This window comes from Geotrypetes seraphini, chromosome 1 (assembly GCF_902459505.1).
Source record: "Geotrypetes seraphini chromosome 1, aGeoSer1.1, whole genome shotgun sequence".
NCBI classification, from domain to species: domain Eukaryota; kingdom Metazoa; phylum Chordata; class Amphibia; order Gymnophiona; family Dermophiidae; genus Geotrypetes; species Geotrypetes seraphini.
Window position 1 is genome coordinate 274,200,093 of NC_047084.1, and position 20,536 is coordinate 274,220,628.

At 43.0% G+C, this 20,536-nt stretch overlaps 1 protein-coding gene across 2 annotated transcripts in view; it reads right to left on the reverse strand.

Annotated features, from left to right (window-relative positions):
* The window catches only part of POLR1A (RNA polymerase I subunit A), a 232,973-nt gene that overhangs the window by 153,003 nt on the left and 59,434 nt on the right, over positions 1-20,536 (reverse strand). For both annotated transcript variants that reach the window (XM_033951847.1, XM_033951837.1), the window contains exons 12-14: positions 19,233-19,457; positions 15,155-15,409; positions 1,477-1,668 (exon numbers count right to left, since the gene is read on the reverse strand). In XM_033951847.1, coding sequence (XP_033807738.1) covers positions 1,477-1,668; positions 15,155-15,409; positions 19,233-19,457 — 672 coding nt within the window. The remainder of the gene's footprint in view (positions 1-1,476; positions 1,669-15,154; positions 15,410-19,232; positions 19,458-20,536) is intronic.

A 20,536-nucleotide genomic window follows, 5' to 3' on the forward strand; every position in this document is an offset into this window, starting at 1 on the left:
TAACAGTAGTATTTATTTAACCATCTTTTTCATTAAGATATTAACCAAAGTGGTTTACAATACATTTTTGAATAGTAATCAGGAACTCAAGTATTTTCTCCATCTGTCCTGGCTCAACTGCCTTTATGAAGAGATTCACCCAAGCAGGTATTCAGCAGGCACAGCTTGACATAAAACTGACAATTTTGTTAACAGCATAGCAATAGTGAAATGATCAAACACAAGCATAAAATGATCAATACGGTAACTGTGAAGATGGTAAATTGATTCCTAGAAACAGGAGTAACACGACATAGTATAAGCAAGAAACATTAAAGAGCACAAGAGAGCAATCATAATAGAAATACGATAGAAGTCAAAAGTACACCACCAGAACAGGCAGCATGGAATGAATATTCAAATTAATAAATATGATGTCAGTATGATTAGAACAATCAAACAATAAATATGATGTTCACAATGTCATCAGGATACACTGAAATATCTTAATAGCCAGCCAAGGGAGCAAGCAACACTGTTGAGACATTTGGACAGACAAGCTGGGTAAGGGTAAAGTCTTTGGGATAAACAGATGGGAAGCCAAATTGAAGGCAATTTGAGAGTTCTGAAAGGACACTGAGATTTTGTCATTCTCATCACAGCTACACAAAAAAACGGGGCTTCTCCTAATGTATTAGTGAGCTTAGTTAACTACAAAACCTACTTGGTTAATCATTGTTTTATATACATTGCTAAATAATTAACAATCATAAACTACATGGAGTACTGCAATAAAACTTTCCTGTGATTTAAAATCAATTCGATGTTGTATTGTACACTGGCTAGACCGGAGGGACCGGGTTTAGGCATCTTCAGGTGTGCATTGATGATTCTATGGTGTTTTCAGCTGATTTTGTTTACTTCTACAGCAGAGGAAATAATTAGAAAGACGCAGCATCATCTCCAGAGAAGTACAAGCTTTTTATCTAGTTCTTATATGTTATAGACCAGGGGTGGCCAACCTGTGGTCCAATGAAGTATTTTGTGTGGCCCCGGTTGAGGGTGATGCAGTGTTTTCCTCTGCTGCCCCCAGGTGTTTATCGTCTTGCCGGCTCCTTCCTCTGTTTTGCTGCAGCATTTGCGCGGCCCCAGAAACATTTTTTTGGGCCAATGCGGCCCAGGGAAGCCAAAAGGTTGGACACCCCTGTTATAGACGATGCAATATGTGGGACTAAACTGTGGTTATGATGGTCCCAGACGGCAGCCTCTGCTTTAGATATCACGTTGATTTCATTTGAGCACTAAGGTATGTGGATCTGAACACAGCACTAAAAGACACATAAGTGTATGTTTATGCATATGATTGATTGTCATCAAAAAGTTATATATTGTGGATTTTTTTAATATAAAATATATATAGCATGTGTGCAATACAACATCGAATTGGTAAATAATTAACAGCAAAGTTTGACTGACACAGTAAACCTTCTCACTTACCTGTTTTCCTGTCCAAAGTGGATATGGTTTTATAATAGCTGGCATAAGAGTTTTCACGCGTCCATTTTTGTCCATCAGCCCTCGATAAACTAGCTCCATGTACTGCTCTCGTGTGAAAAAGCGACCACGAATAGTCATGCTGGCACCAGAAACCATATGATCTTGGATCAAACCTGCCAAAGGTTTTCCATCCTAATCACACACATAAAATAAAAAAGAAACCACTGAATTACAGCATTATAGTAACTGCAATAATAGACATCCTCTGTTAAGACCTTAACCACAAGACAAGATTGGGGTGTGAGTGTTTTGATGTTTGCTTGGTTTTTTAAAACATGGTAACCTAGTGGTTAGAGCAGTAGGATGTGAACCAGAGACCAAGGACTTATGTATTGATGGTATTCAGTTTCCATTACAGTCTATTTTAAAGATCTTGGACGTTATCCTCTGATTTTGCATGAAAATGCTCCTAGCTATAAGTTTCCACTTACTGATTAATCAGATAGTAACTCAACTCTAGAATCTAGAGAATTTTTTATTCTGCACTATCCAAACCCTAGGGAGATGGTTTACAACAGGGGTGTCAAACTCAGGCCCGCGAGCCAAATTTGGCTCGCAGGGTAATTAGATTTGGCCTGAGATTTGGCCCTCTGTTCCTTCCATCCTGGCTTCCCGATCTCACCTTCAAAGCAGCCTGCAAAGGATCGCCGGTTGCCTGTAGTGAACCTAGCAGGCTGCCGTAGACCTCCATCAGAAGTGGGGTGGGACCGCGGCAGAGAAAATATGCTGCGGAGGCCAATGGCAGCCTGCTAGGTTCGCTACAGCACTGGCGATCCTCTGCAGGCTGCTTTGAAGGTGATAAAGCGAAGCCGGAGGATGCTAGAAAGGCTGGCCCTGATGTAAAGAAGGGAGAAAACATGCAGGCCTATGGGGGGTGGGCGGCAGGCCCTAGTGTAGAAGTACACGGAGGGAGGGAAGGGAGGGAAGGGAGGTCCAAAGAGACGTGCAAATGCCGGACTGAGTGTGGGGGAAGGGGAAGAAATAATCGGTCTAAGAGGAAGAGAGATGGTGGACAATGGGATGGAGGGAGGGAAGGAAGGAACAGAAAGCGAGAGAAGTTAAACACAAGGGATGGGGTGGGGGATAGAGATACTGGATAGGAGGGTAGTTGGAGAGAGAAAGGGAGAGATGGTGGACCCTGGGGTGGTGGGGAAGGAGGGAGAGATGCAGGATGAAAGGATAGTTGAGAAAAGGAGAGATGGTGGATCTGGGGATGCTGTAGCTGTGGGGATGGAGACAAAAAAATGAAAGATGCCAGACCTCCGGGGTGGGAAGGGAAATGGAAGGGGAGGACAGAGAAAAGATGGATAGTTAGCACGAAGAAAGAAGGAAACGACAAATGGGCAGGAGACCCTGCCAAGTGAGTTATCAGAAGACAACCAGAGCCTGAGACCAACATGATTTGAATAATAACCAGACAACAAAAGGTAGAAAAAATAATTTTATTATCTATTTTGTGATTACAATATGTCAGATTTGAAATGTGTATCCTGCCAGAACTGGTGTTAGACAGCAAGTGTGAACTAGGACCTAAAAGAGAGAGGAAAGTCTTTTTTATTTATTTTGTTTACATCACAGAGCCGGCATGGGGTTGGAGAGGTTGCAACCCTATACTTCTACTTAGACTAAGGGGTCCTTTTATTAAAGGTGTGCATTTAGTGTGTGCTAATCTTTAGTGTGCGCTAAATCGGTTAGCGTACCTTAATAAAAGGACCCCTAAGTATCTTAATAAAAAATTCAGCCCACAACTTAGCCTATAGTAACATAGTATTCTATGTTTTAGATTTCGGCCCCTTATGTGATTGAATTTGACACTCGAAACTCAAGCGTGCTATTCTGTCGTTGCCTTGACTTCCTTTCAACTCGACAGATTCTTGATCCTCTACAATCTGGTTTTCACCCCCAACACTCCACAGAGACTGCCCTCACTAAGGTCTGTAGTGACTTGTTCATGACCAGATCTAAGGGCCTTTACTCTATCCTTATCCTTCTTGACCTGTCTGCTGCCCTTGATACTGTAAATCACAACTTACTCCTTGTGGCTGGCCCGGAACTTCCTCTCTGACATCAGAACTGAAGTCGGGGAGCGGATTGCTGTTCAGCGCAACATTTCTGCAGGCTTGGGGACCTGTTTTCTAATGGCGGCGGCAAACCTAGTGGCATGGGGGAGGGCAGGGAGAACGAAAGATAGGGAGCAGGCAGGGAGTCAGAAAGAAGGGGGCAGGGAGACAGAAAGAAAGGAGGCATGGTGAGAGAGAGAAAGAAAGGGAGGCAGGGAGACAGCAAGAAAGAAGGGGGCAGGGAGAAAGAAAGAAAAAGTTGGGGGAGAGAATGAGGTCTGGAGGAGAGGAAGCATACAGGAGGCTGAAAGAAGGGAAGAAATACTGGATGCACAGTCAGAAGAAGAAAGTGCAACCAGAGATTCATGAAATCACCAGACAACAAAGGTAGAAAAAATGATTTTATTTTCCATTTAGTGATCAAAATGTGTCCATTTTGAGAATTTATATCTGCTGTCTATATTTTGCACTATGGCTCCCTTTACTAAACTGCAATAGCAGTTTTTAGCGCAAGGAGCCTATGAGCGTCAAGAGCAGTGCGGGGCATTCAGCACAGCTCCCTGTGCTAAAAACTGCTATCGCGGTTTAGTAAAAAAGGAGGGGGTATATTTGTCTATTTTTGTGTGGTTGTTACTGAGGTGACATTGCATAGTTATCTGCCTTGACCTCTGAAAAAAACCCGGAATATGAATGATAATTAACATTTTCTCTGCCTTTCAGTGTGCTTTGTGTGTTTTTTTTATTGCTGGTAGATCATTTTGACTTGGTCATTTTAAAAATAGCTCGCAAGCCCAAAAAGTATGGGCACCCCTGTCCTAAACCATCTGCTCCTCCTCCTCCTTTCTTCATCTCTGTAAATAATACTGTCATTGTTCCAGTCTCCTATGCTCGCAACCTTGGAGTCGTCTTGGATTCTGACCTCTCATTTTCTGCGTATATCCAACATGCTGCTAAGACCTGTCGCTTCTGTCTCTTCAATATCACCAAAATTTGGCACTTCCTCTCTGAGCACACAACCCGGACCCTTGTCCAAGCTCTCGTAACCTCACACTTAGATTACTGCAATCTACAAGTACAAGGGGGCACTCGAAGAAATTGAAAGGGGATAGGTTTAGAACAAATGCTAGGAAGTTCTTCTTTACTCAGAGGGTGGTGGACACATGGAACGCGCTCCCGGAGGTTGTGATAGGGCAGAGCACGCTACAGGGGTTCAAGGAAGGTTTGGATAAATTCCTGAAGGATAAGGGGATTGAGGGGTACAGAAAGAAGTAGAGATGGGCTATAGGAAAAGTCAGGGACCACCTAACAGGTCATGGACCTGATGGGCCGCCGCGGGTGCGGACTGTTGGGCGCGATGGACCTCTGGTCTGATCCAGCGGAGGCAACTTCTTATGTTCTTATTCCTAACTGGTATCACTCAGTGTTGCCTCTCACCCTTGCAATCTGTGCAAAACTCTGATGTGCGACTCTTCTACCAAACCTCGCTACGCTCATGTCACCCCTCTCCTTAAGTCACTTCACTGGCTCCCTATCTGCCATCGTATACAGTTCAAGGTCTTATTGCTGACCTACAAGTGTATTCATTCTGCTGCCCCTCAATATCTCTCCTCGATTCTCTCTCCTTATACACCTTCCAGAGAACTCCGTTCCTCAGATAAGTCACTCTTAACGTTACCTTTCTCCTCCACTGCCAATTCAAGACTTTGTTCCTTTCATCTAGCTGCCTCCTATGCCTGAAATAAATTACCTCGGTTTGTCTGTCAAGCCCCTTCCCTTCCCTTGTTTAAAAGCAGACTGAAAACCTACCTTTTTGATATAGCTTTCAGTCCTTAACTCTACTCCTCTGCTCTCCAACCCAGCCAGCTGATTAACCGTTCCATGACATCCTGTTTGTCTTTCTTGCCTGTTTAGATTGTAAGCTCTTTTGAGCAGGGACTGTTTTCTTACTCTGTGACTCTGTACAGCGCTGCGTGTGTCTGGTAGCACTATAGAAATAATTAATAGTAGTAGTAGTACTAGACACCCCTAGTTTAAAATAAGACATTTTCAGCTACATTTTCATATCAGGCTGCACGTTGATGGAATGAGTTACCATATACAAAAAAAGTCAGACAAGCTTTAGTAAATTTTGGAAATTGTTGAAGATCTATTTATTTAGGAAGTATGTAGTTACTAAATAATTTTGGTTTTTTTTTATTGTCAATCTGTAAAGATCCCGAGAATGTCAACTCTTATCCTGTTAGCCACAGTGAACTCAAGCAGCAAGTGTGGAACAGAAATGTCACGATGTAATGTAACGTAATTCAATATCCCAATGCTGCTCCTTGTGCTCTTGGGAAAGTAGTCACTTGACTCTCCGTTGCCTCAGGTACAAACAGTGGGGTAGCAAGGAGAGGGGTGGACTGCCTCAGGCACTGTCTCAGCAGGGGCACCAGAACCTCTCTGCCTCTTCAAAATCTTTGCAGGCATCTCCTAGTTGTTGCTCATGCTGGCCTCGGTTCTCCTTCCTACGTTATTTCCTGGTACCAGAATTCTATGCATTTGGACATCCACACGGATATAGTTCTTTTAGATGCTGGCAGTCCTGAATTAACCAGGTTATAGGTGATGAAAAGCTGATTAGTATGATGAAGATTTAAGAACATAAGAATTGCCTTACTGGGACAGACTGAAGATCCATTAAGCCCAGTATCCCGTTTCCAACAGTGGCCAACCCAGGACCTAAGCACCTAGCTAGATCTCAAATTGTAAAACAGATTTTATGCTGCTTATCCTAGGACTTCTCTTTAAGGAAATTATCCAAATCTTTTTTAAACCCCACTAAGTTAACTGATTTTACCACATTCTCCGGCAACAAATTTCAGAGTTTAATTACACATTGTGTGAAGAAATATTTTATTTTGTTTTAAATCTACTACTTAGTAGCTTTATTGCATGCCCCCCGGTCCTAGTATTTTTGGAAAAAGTGAACAAGTGATTTACATTTATCCTTTCCACTCCACTCAATATTTTATAGACCTCTGTCATATCACCCCTGAGCCGTCTCTTCTCCAAGCTGAAGAGCCCTAGCTGCTTTAATCTTTCCTCATAGGGAAGTCGCCCCATCCCTTTTACTATTTTTGTAGTCCTTCTCTGTACCTTTTCAAATTCCACTATATCTTTTTTGAGATACGGCAACCAGAACTGGTCAACAGGGTGTACCAAGAGTTCTCCAAGAGGTGAGGAGTCTTCCTTAAGTTTCCTTTTTCACCTTTTTTCCAAACTGCTTCCCAGGTAATTCTGCTAATTGCATAAAAAGTCTTCTCTGACATCTGAAGTTTTAAGCCATGCTATTCGACAAGTTGCAACAGCAACTGCTGCTGTTCTGGTATTTATATTATAAGCATCATAGTTAGATTTTATGAGGTGATATTTGGATTCTTGTAAGGCAACCTGGAGGGTTGCTGTGATGTCAGAGAGGGATTCAAGCTGTTGGATTACTGAATGCTGGAAATGCAGAATCTGTAGTTGGTGGGAGTGACCTAGTGGTTAGAGCTACAGCCTCAGCACCCTGAGGTTATGGGTTCAAACCCTGCACTGCTCCCTGTGACCCTGAGCAAGTCACTCAATCCTCTATTCTCCCAGGTACATTAGATAAGATTGTGAGCCCACCAGGACAGATAGGGAAAATGCTTGAGTACCCGACTGTAAACCACTTAGATAACCTTGATAGGTTGTATATAAATACCGAAATTTTAAAAAATCCAACGTTTTTGCAGTCATGGCACCCTGGTAAATTTTTTTTACCCACTGAGTCTAAGATATGGCATTCCTTCCCTGGTGGAGCACTGAATTGAGATTTTTATATTTTAGCCTTCTTGTATGGCTGATTCCGAGACTACAGAATGGTGGGTCCGTTGCTGTAAATCATTGCCAGGGGCTTCCTGCACCTTGTATTTGAGTTCTAGGCCTTTAGAGGCTGTGGAAACTGAATAAGGTTTTTGTCAATTGGCCGACTGGAGGTCTTGAAGTATTTGATGCACAGGGAGCGTAATTAGCTCCTTAGATGGTGTCCATCATAAATGAAGTATGGCTTGAAAGTCATTTTGGTTTGCAGGTTTTGCATTCTGATTAATGCTAAAGAGGGAGGAAACTTTCTGAAGAAATTTGGGATAAGAATATGATAATAATTCTTTGGTATGAACAGGCACTTGTGCGGAAGAAGCTGGATCTTGGTCCAGCAGGATATCTTTCTCAGGGTCTAACCATACTTCTGAAGATATTGAGGGATGTATTGGAGAGGAGCAGATAGATGTAGAAGGATCCCACATTGGATCTTGGAGTAAAAATCCAGGCTGGCAAGAAACAGACTCTGACATATTAGGATGGGAGAACTGAGCTGCCCCTAAGGGAGTCTGCTGCACCATGATAGATGGTGGTTAAGGTATTGAAGTTGGCAGAGATAGAGTACCTATGTGTAGGAGTACCACTATCCTGACTAAAATGCAAGAGTGTTAAAAATGAAAAAGCTGAATTGGGAACTTGCTATTGAGTAAAGGCATAGAGGGTAACAAGAGGGGCTGCTTCAGAGGTCCCGAGGAGTCTTTTTTTAAAAATTTTCACCTGGCATTTGGAAGGAACTGATGAAGGATGTTTTGCTTTTAAAATTTGGGAATCGTTACCTGTTTGTTCCTGAAGACATTGGTCTATGCTGGAGGAGGACCGTGAGGCCGAATTTGGGCCTGCAGAAACCATCCCTCCCTGCTGCTGGCGTCTACACGATTGGGCAGGCCGCAAGCCAGCCACTTGTCCTAGAGCCGTTGAAGTCAGAGGTGAGGGGGTAGCAGTTCTGCCTGGCTCCGGTGGTCTTGCTAAATACTTCCTTAACAATCATTTTGCAGCAGCAGCTCTGAAAAGAATGAGTGGAACCAAGCTAACACTCCCACAAGATGTTAGATGAAACTCCATGGTGGACTGTTTTGAGCAGTATATCAAGAACTGGCCTATTTGGTTGACAGTTTGTGAACAAAATTGGGAGAAAATAGATGGCACTGTTATGGCCAAAATCCTCAACAATGGGCTTAAGAGAAATGTTGAAGATATGCTGAGAATTCTGAAACCCATTTCTGAAGCTTTAAAGAAAATACAGAAAAATAGCTGCTTTATTGCTCATGTTGTTGAAATTTGGAAGGAACTGAACTGCACAATGACAGAATTAAATTACAAGCATTAAAAAGCAAATGGGACAGGCATTGTCTCCAGCTCATTTTCTTGCTAATATAGTCACTATCCGGTACTGGAGTCAAACCTTAAGTGCTAAAGGAGTTAGCTATAACATGGGTGTCCAGAAATCATCCATCTCAAATGCCAGCTATCAAGCTTCAGAGCTAAGGGGGAACCGTTCATGAAATATATGTTTGCCAATGATGTTTTAAAGAAAGTCACACCAGTAAAATGGTGGAGGTCACTTATTAAACACTTGGATTTAGAGATTATTGAAGTAATGATTTCACTTTTAACAGCAGTAGCTTCTTCTGCTGGCATAGAAATAACTTTCTCTTCCTTTGGACTCATTCATTCAAATTGAGAGGATAGCTTTTTTTTCCTGCTTTCCCAAGATTATGCATAAACAAGAAGACAAAGATGAAGATGAGTGAGCTACAGAAGAGAGTATTTTAAGTTTTTCATGTGTGGATCTGGTTGATAGTCTAAGAGGTTTTTTTTTATTAAGATATTTTATTTAACTATATCAGTTAACAAGGATATTTAAGCAAATACAAGAATACATAAGCTATAATATTATTGTTTTTGTTAAATAAAACTACCTAAATTGTTATTAAGGTAATGATTATTTTTCTCCTTTCAATAAAATACAGCAGAAAAAACTGTCCAACTATGAATGATTAACCTATTAAACTGGAGATACTCTCACAATAATTTCATAATTATTTATCTATGTACTGCATTTCTAATAGTATAACCAAAATCAGTAATTTTTTGATATAACAGTAAAACTAATCTGAAAAGGTATTTTTCAAAAAGTGAAACCATCTAGTTGTAAATATTAAGATGATACCAGCAAGAATGAGTCTTTTCTGTAGAAAACCATGATTTAAAATCAAGTCTTTCTGACTAGTTATTTAAATCGATTAGTTTTTAAAATTAAATTCACCTTGCTTTTAGGCCCTCTTTTACTAAGCCACTTTTACTAAACCATGATTTAGGGCTCCTTTTACAAAGGTGCATTAGGGCCTTAACGCGCGCTAAATTGCCACGTGTGCTAGCCACTACCGCCTCCTCTTGAGCAGGCAGTAGTTTTTCGGGTAGCACGCAATCTGGTGCGTGCATTAAAAACACTAGCGCACCTTTGTAAATGGAGCTCTTAACGTTCAATAATTTTATTGAGTTTTAAAAATGAAATATACATAACAAAAATCTTACAAAGAATATCATCTCAATTTAGTTAATACATTGCAGATATATAAATTCAAAGAAATCAACAATCAATTATCACCACTATACAAACACAATAAAAGTACCTCCCAACACACCCTCCTCCCTTCCTATCCCCCCTTCCCATTTCCAAATATTACTAATAAATAATAGTGCTTCACTTTATGATTACAAATGTAATGAGTTCACTACAAAACTACGTGCTCTGACTGATAATTGCTGTATACAGTGGTGCCTCGCACAGCGAACGCTGCGCACAACGAACTTTATGTCTTGATCCGTACAACGAACTTCGTTTCACACAACGAAGTCGCCCGAGCTGCATCCTTCCGCGCAGGCACTGCGCTTAACTGCCCTCTCTCCGCCTGGTTCCCTCTTGCCCCCCCGACTCCCCGACACGATCGGGGCAAGAGGGAGCTCAAGCCCTCTTGCCCCCCCCCGACTCCCCGACACGATCGGGGCAAGAGGGAGCTCAAGCCCTCTTGCCCCCCCGACTCCCCGACACGATCGGGGCAAGAGGGAGCTCAAGCCCTCTTGCCCCCCCGACTCCCCGACACGATCGGGGCAAAAGGGAGCTCAAGCCCTCTTGCCCCCCCGACTCCCCGACACGATCGGGGCAAAAGGGAGCCCAAGCCCTCTTGCCCCGCCGATTCCCCAACTCCCCGACAATATCGGGCCAGGAGGGAGCCCAAGTCCTCCTGGCCACGGTGACCCCCTAACCCCACCCTGCACTACATTACGGGCAGGAGGGATCCCAGGCCCTCCTGCCCTCGACGCAAACCCCCCCTCCCCCCAACGACCGCCCCCCCCCAAGACCCTCCGACCGCCCCCCCAGCCGACCCGCGACCCCCCTGGCCGACCCCCACGACACCCCCAACCCCCTTCCCCGTACCTTTCTGTAGTTGGCCGGACAGACGGGAGCCAAACCCGCCTGTCCGGCAGGCAGCCATCGACGGAATGAGGCCGGATTGGCCCATCCGTCCCATAGCTCCGCCTACTGGTGGGGCCTAAGGCGCCTGGGCCAATCAGAATAGGCCCGGGAGCCTTAGGTCCCTCCTGGGGGCGGGGCCTGAGGCACATGTGCCCAACCCGACCATGTGCCTCAGGCCCTGCCCCCAGGAGGGACCTAAGGCTCCCGGGCCTATTCTGATTGGCCCAGGCGCCTTAGGCCCCACCAGTAGGCGGAGCTTTGGGACGGATGGGCCAATCCGGCCTCATTCCGTCGATGGCTGCCTGCCGGACAGGCGGGTTTGGCTCCCGTCTGTCCGGCCAACTACAGAAAGGTACGGGGAAGGGGGTTGGGGGTGTCGTGGGGGTCGGCCAGGGGGGTCGCGGGTCGGCTGGGGGGGCGGTCGGAGGTTCTTGGGGGGGGGGCGGTCGTTGGGGGGAGGGGGGGTTTGCGTCGAGGGCAGGAGGGCCTGGGATCCCTCCTGCCCGTAATGTAGTGCAGGGTGGGGTTAGGGGGTCGCCGTGGCCAGGAGGACTTGGGCTCCCTCCTGGCCCGATATTGTCGGGGAGTTGGGGAATCGGCGGGGCAAGAGGGCTTGGGCTCCCTTTTGCCCCGATCGTGTCGGGGAGTCGGGGGGGCAAGAGGGCTTGAGCTCCCTTTTGCCCCGATCGTGTCGGGGAGTCGGGGGGGCAAGAGGGCTTGAGCTCCCTCTTGCCCCGATCGTGTCGGGGAGTCGGGGGGGCAAGAGGGCTTGAGCTCCCTCTTGCCCCGATCGTGTCGGGGAGTCGGGGGGGGCAAGAGGGCTTGAGCTCCCTCTTGCCCCGATCGTGTCGGGGAGGCGGGGGGGGGGGCAAGGGGGCTTGAGCTCCCTCTTGCCCCGATCGTGTCGGGGAGTCGGGGGGGCCAGAGGGCTTGAGCTCCCTCTTGCCCCGATCGTGTCGGGGGTGCCAGGGACCACACGGAGTCACCCACCGTACCACCCGATTCGGGTAAGCGCAGGTATCGGTGGGTGGCTTATTTGCGGGGGGGTGCCTTATTTTACATTTTTTTCTAAAAAGGGGGGGCTGTCTTATTTGATGGCCCTGCCTTATCATCGGGGAAACACGGTAGAAAAAAAAAAAAAAATGAACAGTTAAGTCCCAGTTTTTGCCGCTGAGACTCTGCCCTCTCACTGTAAAATTAGACTCTACTTAGTCTGTCTTTAAATTTAAAAAATGTGTGTTGTTTTAAAAAACAATTATGTTTTTAGATGTATCTAAATAAAAATAATAACCAAAAATTTATCTTTTTTTATGTCATCTTAGCATATTTTATGCTGCAGAACGAATTATTTTGTTTTACATGTATTCTTATGGGAAAACGCGTTTCACACAACGAACGTTTCACATAACAAACTTGCTCCTGGAACGGATTAAGTTCGTTGTGTGAGGCACCACTGTATAAGGTTCCCAGGTCATCCAAAATTTACTCTGTTTTTTATAAGATGGGGAGGTCTCCCTAGCTTCCATAATCATAAGAGCATGAAATGTTGCCTTCCAATGCCAAAATGAGGGTGGACTTTCTTCCAACCAATGTTGTAAAATACATTTTTGACCTATAATAAAGGATTTACGAACTAATTCTCTAACCCCTTTCTTAAAAATCCTATCCCATTGAAGGAACCACAATTCTAGAAATAAAATGAAATGTAAAAAAATGTATAATACATTGGGTCATACTTTTTGGTTATGTCCCAAAATTCAGAAATTTTGGAATGCTGTTTGTGTTTTTCTTGAAAACCATGATTTAAATCGATTAGATTTTTAAATTAAATCCACTTTGCTTTTAGGCCCTCTTCTACTAAGCCACGGTAGAAGATTCTACCACGGCTCAGGGTGTTAAATGCTCAGACACTCATAGAATTATATGAGCATCGGAACAGTGTTGGAGCATTTAGTGCTCTGGGCCATGGTAGAAACCTCTACCAGGGCTTTGTTTAAAAAAAAAAAAAAAGGGAGGGGGATTAATTCTTAACCCCTTATATACTTGTTCAGTACCCATGTTACATTCTTTGACTGGGTAACAAAACAGCTAGACTTGGGAGAATCCGTGGATGTCGTATACCTAGACTTCAGCAAAGCTTTCGATAGTGTCCCGCATTGCAAGCTGTTGAGCAAGATGAAATCAATGGGGCTGGGAGAAACACTAACTACATGGGGGGTCAATGACTGGCTGAGTGGCAGACTTCAGAGGGTGGTAGTTAACGGTACCCTCTCTAAAACATCAGAGGTGACCAGTGGAGTACCGCAGGGCTCAGTCTTGGGCAAGCTCCTTTTCAACATATTCATAGGGGACCTAACTCAGGGGCTTCAAGGTAAGATAACGTTATTCGCTGACGACGCCAAACTATGCAATATAGTGAGAAACGGCAATTTACCTGATAGTATGACACAGGACCTACATTTGTTGGAGCTTTGGTTCTCGACCTGGAGCTGGGCTTCAACGCTAAGAAATGCAAGATCATGCACCTCGGCAGCAGAAATCTGTGCAGAACTTACACCTTGAATGGTGAGACCTTAGTTAGAACTTCAACAGAACGAGACTTGGGAGTGATCATCAGCGCAGACATGAAAACTGCTGATCATGTGGAGAAGGCTTCATCTAAGGCAAGACAGTTGTTAGGTTGCATCCGCAGGAGTTTCGTCAGCCGGAAGCCTGAAGTCATAATGCCATTATACAGAACCATGGTGAGACCTCATTTGGAATACTGTGTGCAATTCTGGAGGCCACACTACTGAATAGATGTGCTGAGAGTAGAGTCGGTGCAACGGATGGTCACCAGGATGGTCTCGGGGCTCAAGGATCTATCGTACGAGGAAAGGCTGAAAAATTTGCGGCTGTACTCACTCGAGGAACGTAGGGAGAAAGGAGACATGATCGAGACGTTTAAGTATATTACCGGCCGTATCGAGATGGAAGAAGAGATTCTCTTTCTCAAAGGACCCTCAGCCACAAGAGGGCATCCGCTCAAACTCAGGGGTGGGAAATTTCATGGCGACACCAGGAAATATTTCTTCACCGAGAGAATGGTTGATCCTTGGAACGAGCTCCCGGTGCAGATGATCGAGGCAAACAGCGTGCAAGAATTTAAGAGCAAATGGGATGCCCATGTGGGATCCCTTAGAGGGTTAAGCCAAGGGAACCTGTCATCAGGAGTGGGATCCCTAGGATAGTAGACTTGGGGGTGGGTCAGTAGAGTGGGCAGACCTGATGGGCTTTGGCCCTTATCTGCCGTCATTTTCTATGTTTCTATGTTACATTAGGGATTTCTATTCCATCATTACCTTGCAGTTCAAGGTGGATTATAAAAGAATTATCAAGGAAGTATTACAAAAAGATCTTACCAAAAAGAAATTTGGTCATTTCCAAAGAGAATAAGAAATGAGTATGGCTATTTGTTTAGGGTTGTTGGCTTTAGTGAGAGGCGATGTTTGATACTTGCGGTGTTATTTCTTTTTCAAAGATTTCTTGAAGAGTATGGTCTTTATTTCTTTTCTAAAAGTTTTGTAGTCTAGGGATGCCGTCAGTAGATTGACGATTTGGTTGTCTAGTTTGGCTGCTTGAGTGGCTAGTAGGCCATCATATAGTTTTTTCCGTTTCATCTCCTTAATTGAGGGGTATGAGAATGGGGTGTGAGTTTTCCTATGTCTGGTTGAGGTGTTGTGGATGAGGCGATTGTTCAGCTAGTTTGGACTGTCTCTGTATAAAGTCTTAAATAGTAGACAGTAGAATTTAAATTGTATTCTTGCTGGGATTGGAAGTCAATGTGATTTGAGATATGCTTCTGTAATGTGGTCATGTTTCTTCAATGAGTAGATGAGTCTTTTGGATTGTTTGTAGTTGTTTTGTTATTGTTGCAGGGCAGGGGAGATAGAGTATATTACAGTAGGCCTGTTGTTCTAAATCATTCCCATAATAAATTTAACTCCCTAATCTCTCATGTTTTCCTATTTGTCTGCCTTGAATAGACTGTAAGCTCTGTTGAGCAGGGACTGACTCTTATGTATCTGTGTTGAGCACTAAAGAACCAAGTTGTAGTAATAGTAAAGATAATATAGGAATTATTTCTAGTCTGTACAGCAGTATCCCAATGTTTTAAGTTGTAAAAAGAAAAAGTAGGAGAAAATCAAAGAGTTACCTTGGGAACCAAGTACTGTTCATCTGTACATGCTATCATATAGGCTTCAGCTCGGCCCAGTTCACTCTGTGGGAAATGAGCATTCATTTCATCCCCATCAAAGTCTGCATTATAGGCTTTGCAGTTAGCATAGTGAAGTCGCAACACTTTTTCTCCTGGTAAAATTCGAGCACGGTGAGCTTGGATGGACGGTCTGTGAAGAGTTGGCTGACGATTCAATAAAAGGATATCTCCATTTTTCACATGACGAGATACCTTGAAAATAAAAATTAACAGCTAATAACGAGCTGCATACACTCATACCAAAAGTGAGACATTCTGGGACACGTAAGAGCAAATAGCTGGGAAAGAAAGAAAAGGTGGAGAGGGGAGCAATACCTTAAGCCAAAACCAACTAAGTGGTTCTAAATCGGGGATTCCCAAAATGATCTTCAAGCGCACCCAGTCTAGTTTTCAGGATATCCACAATGAATGCATCTGCGCGCAAAGCAGTTCTTATGCATGATCTTTATACACATCTTTACCAAGACTTGATTCCCATGGGATGTAGAGAAATTCATATAGCTCAAGATTCTCATAACAGATGAAGTTAAATGATTTCAAGCAGCTCTGCAAGCTGGCATGTGTGCAAGAAGCAGCCACAAAAGTATTCTAGACTTTAGAATGGTCTGGCGTCCAGGTTGTAAGCAGCAGATATTTTCACCTGCTAATATCTGCTGTTTTACTGCAAGTACTGAATTAGTAATTGATAGAAGTCAGCACTGCCCACTAATAATTTTCTTCAGGCTCCACGTAGTAATAAAAATGAATAAAAATCCATAAAAGCCTGAAGTCTTAGTTATGACCCAATATCATGGTACTGTACTTCTGAGAAAATTGGGCAACAAAATCTTTAACTCTACTACCGTGAGGACTTTTTTTTGGTAGCTTAAATTTATTATTATTCAAAAAAATTCTTTATACTGTACTATTTTGATAGATATAGAGGGTGATTCTATAAGTGGGCACCTCCTGCTCACACATAATAGAAGCATAGTCTGTAAAGACACCTGGACATCCAGACGTCATAATAGAATACTAGCATAACTCGGTATTGGCATGCTTAACACATTTAGGCATCCACAGTTACACTAGGCACAGGCATGGAATATTTGCAGGCACCTAAATGCAGCAAGGGCACTCATAGCTTACAGTATTCTGTAAATCATACAAATATTTGGGAGCCTCACTTGTGTCCTGCCCATGTTCCACCAACGTGTATGTCCCCCTCCCAAGCACTTACATGAGAACCTTTATAATATAGCACTTAGGAAGCTTGCATGTGAAAATGCTATTTTTCTCTGCATTTACACATGCCAGAGATGCATAAAAACAGAAACCTAGTTATGGAATTGCACTTCATGAGGATAATTTTAGAAAAAGAATTTTTCTATGTGTAAAACTCAGTTTTATATGTAAAAAGCATGCTGTGCAACATTTGCCATCATATATACGTATAGAAATATACAAAGAGAACAATTTTATATAAAGAGATTAGATTCTTACCTTGCTAATATCTTTTCTAGTAGATAGGTGTGTCAATCTGGACATTAGGGTATTCTCCCCATGCTCATGAACTGAAGGAATCCATTTCAGGTTTTCAACTCCTCCTTCTCCAGAGGGCTCTGCTGCCCCTTCAGTTTGTACCAAAGCAGGCAATAGCCCTATATAGGAATACTTAAGAAGGAGGGGTATGGAGAGACTACCCAAACTACAAATCTATTCTGTTTTGAAAGTATAAGAACATGTTAAACATTTTAAATGAACAATCAAAATAACCATACCAATCAAAAACACTTATGGAGCTCAAATATGCCCCCAATAAAGCAATAGATTGTTATTCATACCCTTGAGATCTGACTGAAATCAGCATCTTAGGTTTGACTCAAACTTCCCGACTGAGACAGTAGGCAAGTGGAATAAATAATAGACAGGACGGGGTTCCAGAATAACACACCTATCTATTAGAAAGTATATTAGCAAGGAAGAGCCTAATCGCTTTCCAGTGTAACAGGTGTCATTCAGAACAGTAGGAACATACAAAAGTAGTCCCAGAAATCTAGGGCTGGACCTCTGCACCTGTTCATGACACTGAGGACCCAAAAACAGTGTCCTCCCAAGCTGCCATGTCCACTTTGTAGAACTTGGAGGTGTGCAGAGTGGACCAGATCGCTGCCCTACAAATCTCCCCAGGCGAAATCACCTGAGCCTTTGCCAACAAAGGGGCAACGCTTCTTGTGGAATGTGCTTTTAAGGAGGCTGGTGATTGCTTGCCACAGGCAATATATGCCGACAAGATGGTCATTTGTATCCATCTTGAAATGGTCACCTTAGACACCAGTCTACCGTGTCTAGCCTGACTGGTGAGCACAAATACCGGTAGGTAGTCCGACAGTCGTAACTCATTGGTGACCTCTACATAACACATGAGGACTCTCCTCACATCCAGCTGGCAATCTTACTTCTTGATTGATAAGAAATGCCGAAACAACCTTCAGCAAAAAGGACAGGACCGTGTGCAAGGAAACAACTACCTCCATGATCTAGAGTGTTTCTCAACTCGGTCCTGGAGAATATTTTCTTTGTGGTCATTATGTCAGTAAGACGAGTCTTGGAGTTGCAAGCCCTGTTGTGCAGGGAGCCGTTCCTCTAGATTAGTGTTTCTCAACTCAGTCCTGGAGTACCCCCTTGCCAGTCAGGTTTTCAGGATATCCACATTGAATTTGCATAAACTGTCCCATTATATGCAAATTTCTTTCATGCATATTCATTGTGGATATCCTGAAAACCTGACTGGCAAGGGGATGCTCCAGGACCGAGTTAAAAAACACTGATCTAGAGGAAGGGCTCCCTGCACAACAGGGCTTGCAACTCCAAGACTTGTCTTGCCGACATAATGACCACAAAGAAAATATTCCCAGGGCTAAGGACAAGAAATAAAAGGCAAAGTTCTGAATAAATGCCTCTGCAAATTTTACGTTTTTTTATTCAACTTTTATTACCTAAATTCTTATTAAAGATCCAGCAAGAACTCACATATTTTATAGTGTTTCTTTTCCGCCCTCCGTAGTTATGTACAGTTTTTTTCTTGGGTCATCTGCTGGCTGCATACTTTCTTAAATGTAAAAAGATCTACATTCTCCTGTTTTTGTTTGCATATACCAACAATTTGCTCCTTTACACTCCCCAGACTGCGAAAAGTTTGCCATACCTTGCCATTTACACCATAGCACCACCGTCCTCAGGGGTCAATTACAAAATTACCCTTTACACACTTATGTGTTATATGAGAAATTCATTTTTGTGCATGTTACCTTGGTAAACATTCTTACTGTCTGATTTTAACAACTGGCATTTCCTGGGTATGCTTATTTTTTAAATGTATGTTTGTTTCTTTATTTGGTGTGCTTAACTAACATAATTTAGCTTTTTTAAAAAAAGGTGTCCTAAGGTAGGTAATATGAATTTCTTATGATCCCCACTCTCTAATAAAAAATAAAAAAATGTTTGAATGGGTTTCGTTAAAAGGCTGTCGTACATAATCCCCTTCACTCGATAACATAGCATCTAAATTTAAGCACCATTTTGAGTGCTTAAATTTATAGACTACTAGCATTTAGGCAGGTGAGTTTACAAGTGCATGGGCAAGTACTAGATGAGTGATCAGCGCTAGTCTATAAATAACACATGAAACTTTCTTAGCACATAAATCTAAGGGGGCGTTCACAGGGGAGAAGCAGGAGCAAGACCAGCATTTACATGTATAACTTATACAATATTATAAGTTATGCACTAAAGTGCCATATTTAGGCACATGATATGGCTTAAGTAAGCATGCTTAAATGTAAGCATGGTGATGCTGACTTTTGCTACTATTCTATAACAGAATACATTTGCTACTATTCTATAACAGAATCTTGGTACCCAGATACCATTATAGAATTGGTACTCAAGCTCTACATCTAGGAGCCTACACTGTAGTGGCCAGTTATTGAATTCCCTCAATATGATTCAAACATTCACTTAGTAAAGTACTCACTATCTTCAATCCTTTGTGAGTCCCTGTGGATGGAGTGAGGAGCTGCTTGGCCACAGCCTCTCTCTGGCTTTGGTTTGTAGAACTTAGAGCTGTGCGAGAGCCGTCTTCATTTATTACCATAGTGGCACCTGGGTGCACGTTGGGTCCATTCATGACTGCATGCCTGAGCTCCTGTACATTCCAGGGAGTAACTGGCTGAGGGTAGGTCAGTTTAGTAGCAAACACCTAAACAAGAGAGAGAGAGAGAGAAAAAAAAAAGGCATTACTAACTGGCCAGCACAATTTCTTACTCAAAAGGTCCTATTTCATCATGGGTAGATGCAATTTTACAAAAAGAATCAGCAGCTTCTATCAGGAATGCAGCGCAAAGACTTGCATGTCTGGGTTTAAAAAAAGGTTTTGATAAGTTCCTGGCGGAAAAGTACTTAGTCTGCTATTGAAATAGACATGAGGGAAGTCACTGCTTGCCCTAGAATCAGTAGCAAGGAACGTTGCTACTATTTGGGTTTCTGCCAGGTACTTGTGACTTAGAAACAGGAGACTGGGCCAGATGGACCATTGTTTTGACCCAATATGGCTTTTCTTATGTTCTTAGTAAAATACACCATTAGGACAGATTTAGGCTCAAGGGTGACATACAACAAAGGTGGCCAAATGATGCACACATGTTGGTTACATTTCATGCTTCTAGAAAAAAAGACATATTTCATTTAATTTAGCAGATGCTGCCACAAAGCACTCATAGGAACTTTAAAGTTACCATATTCACTAAACACATTCCTTAAAATCCCCCTCATTGACTACAAGTTTTCTCCTAAATATCACAATGATGTAACAAAAACCATGCCTTCAAATGTTTATGAAACAGAAGCAGTCATCCAATAATCTTAGGTCAGTTGTCAAAACATTACAAAGTCTAGGTGCCAGTATAGAAAAAAAGCACAATGACATTTTTTTCTATGTGTGCATTGCTTGGCCATCTCTGCTGTACTTTCTATATTGTGGATTTTTAGGAGACCTAGTTCCAATTAGGTGATAACATAAGCATCATGGCAGCATCACTCACCATATTAGCTGGTGAAACAGTGTATACCATGAGACCACTCTGGCCTAATTTTGGAAAAGACAAGAGACGCCCCCCCCCTCACTTCAAGTTTGGGTCTGTAAATTGGAGGAACTCAAGACAGAACATAGTAAGCCACTTGTAAATGGGAAAGTCTGTGGGATCCCATTTTTTGTATGTAATTGATTTTTTTGTTGCACTTTTTTACCTGCCTTACGCCTTCCTCTCTTGAGGCTAAATG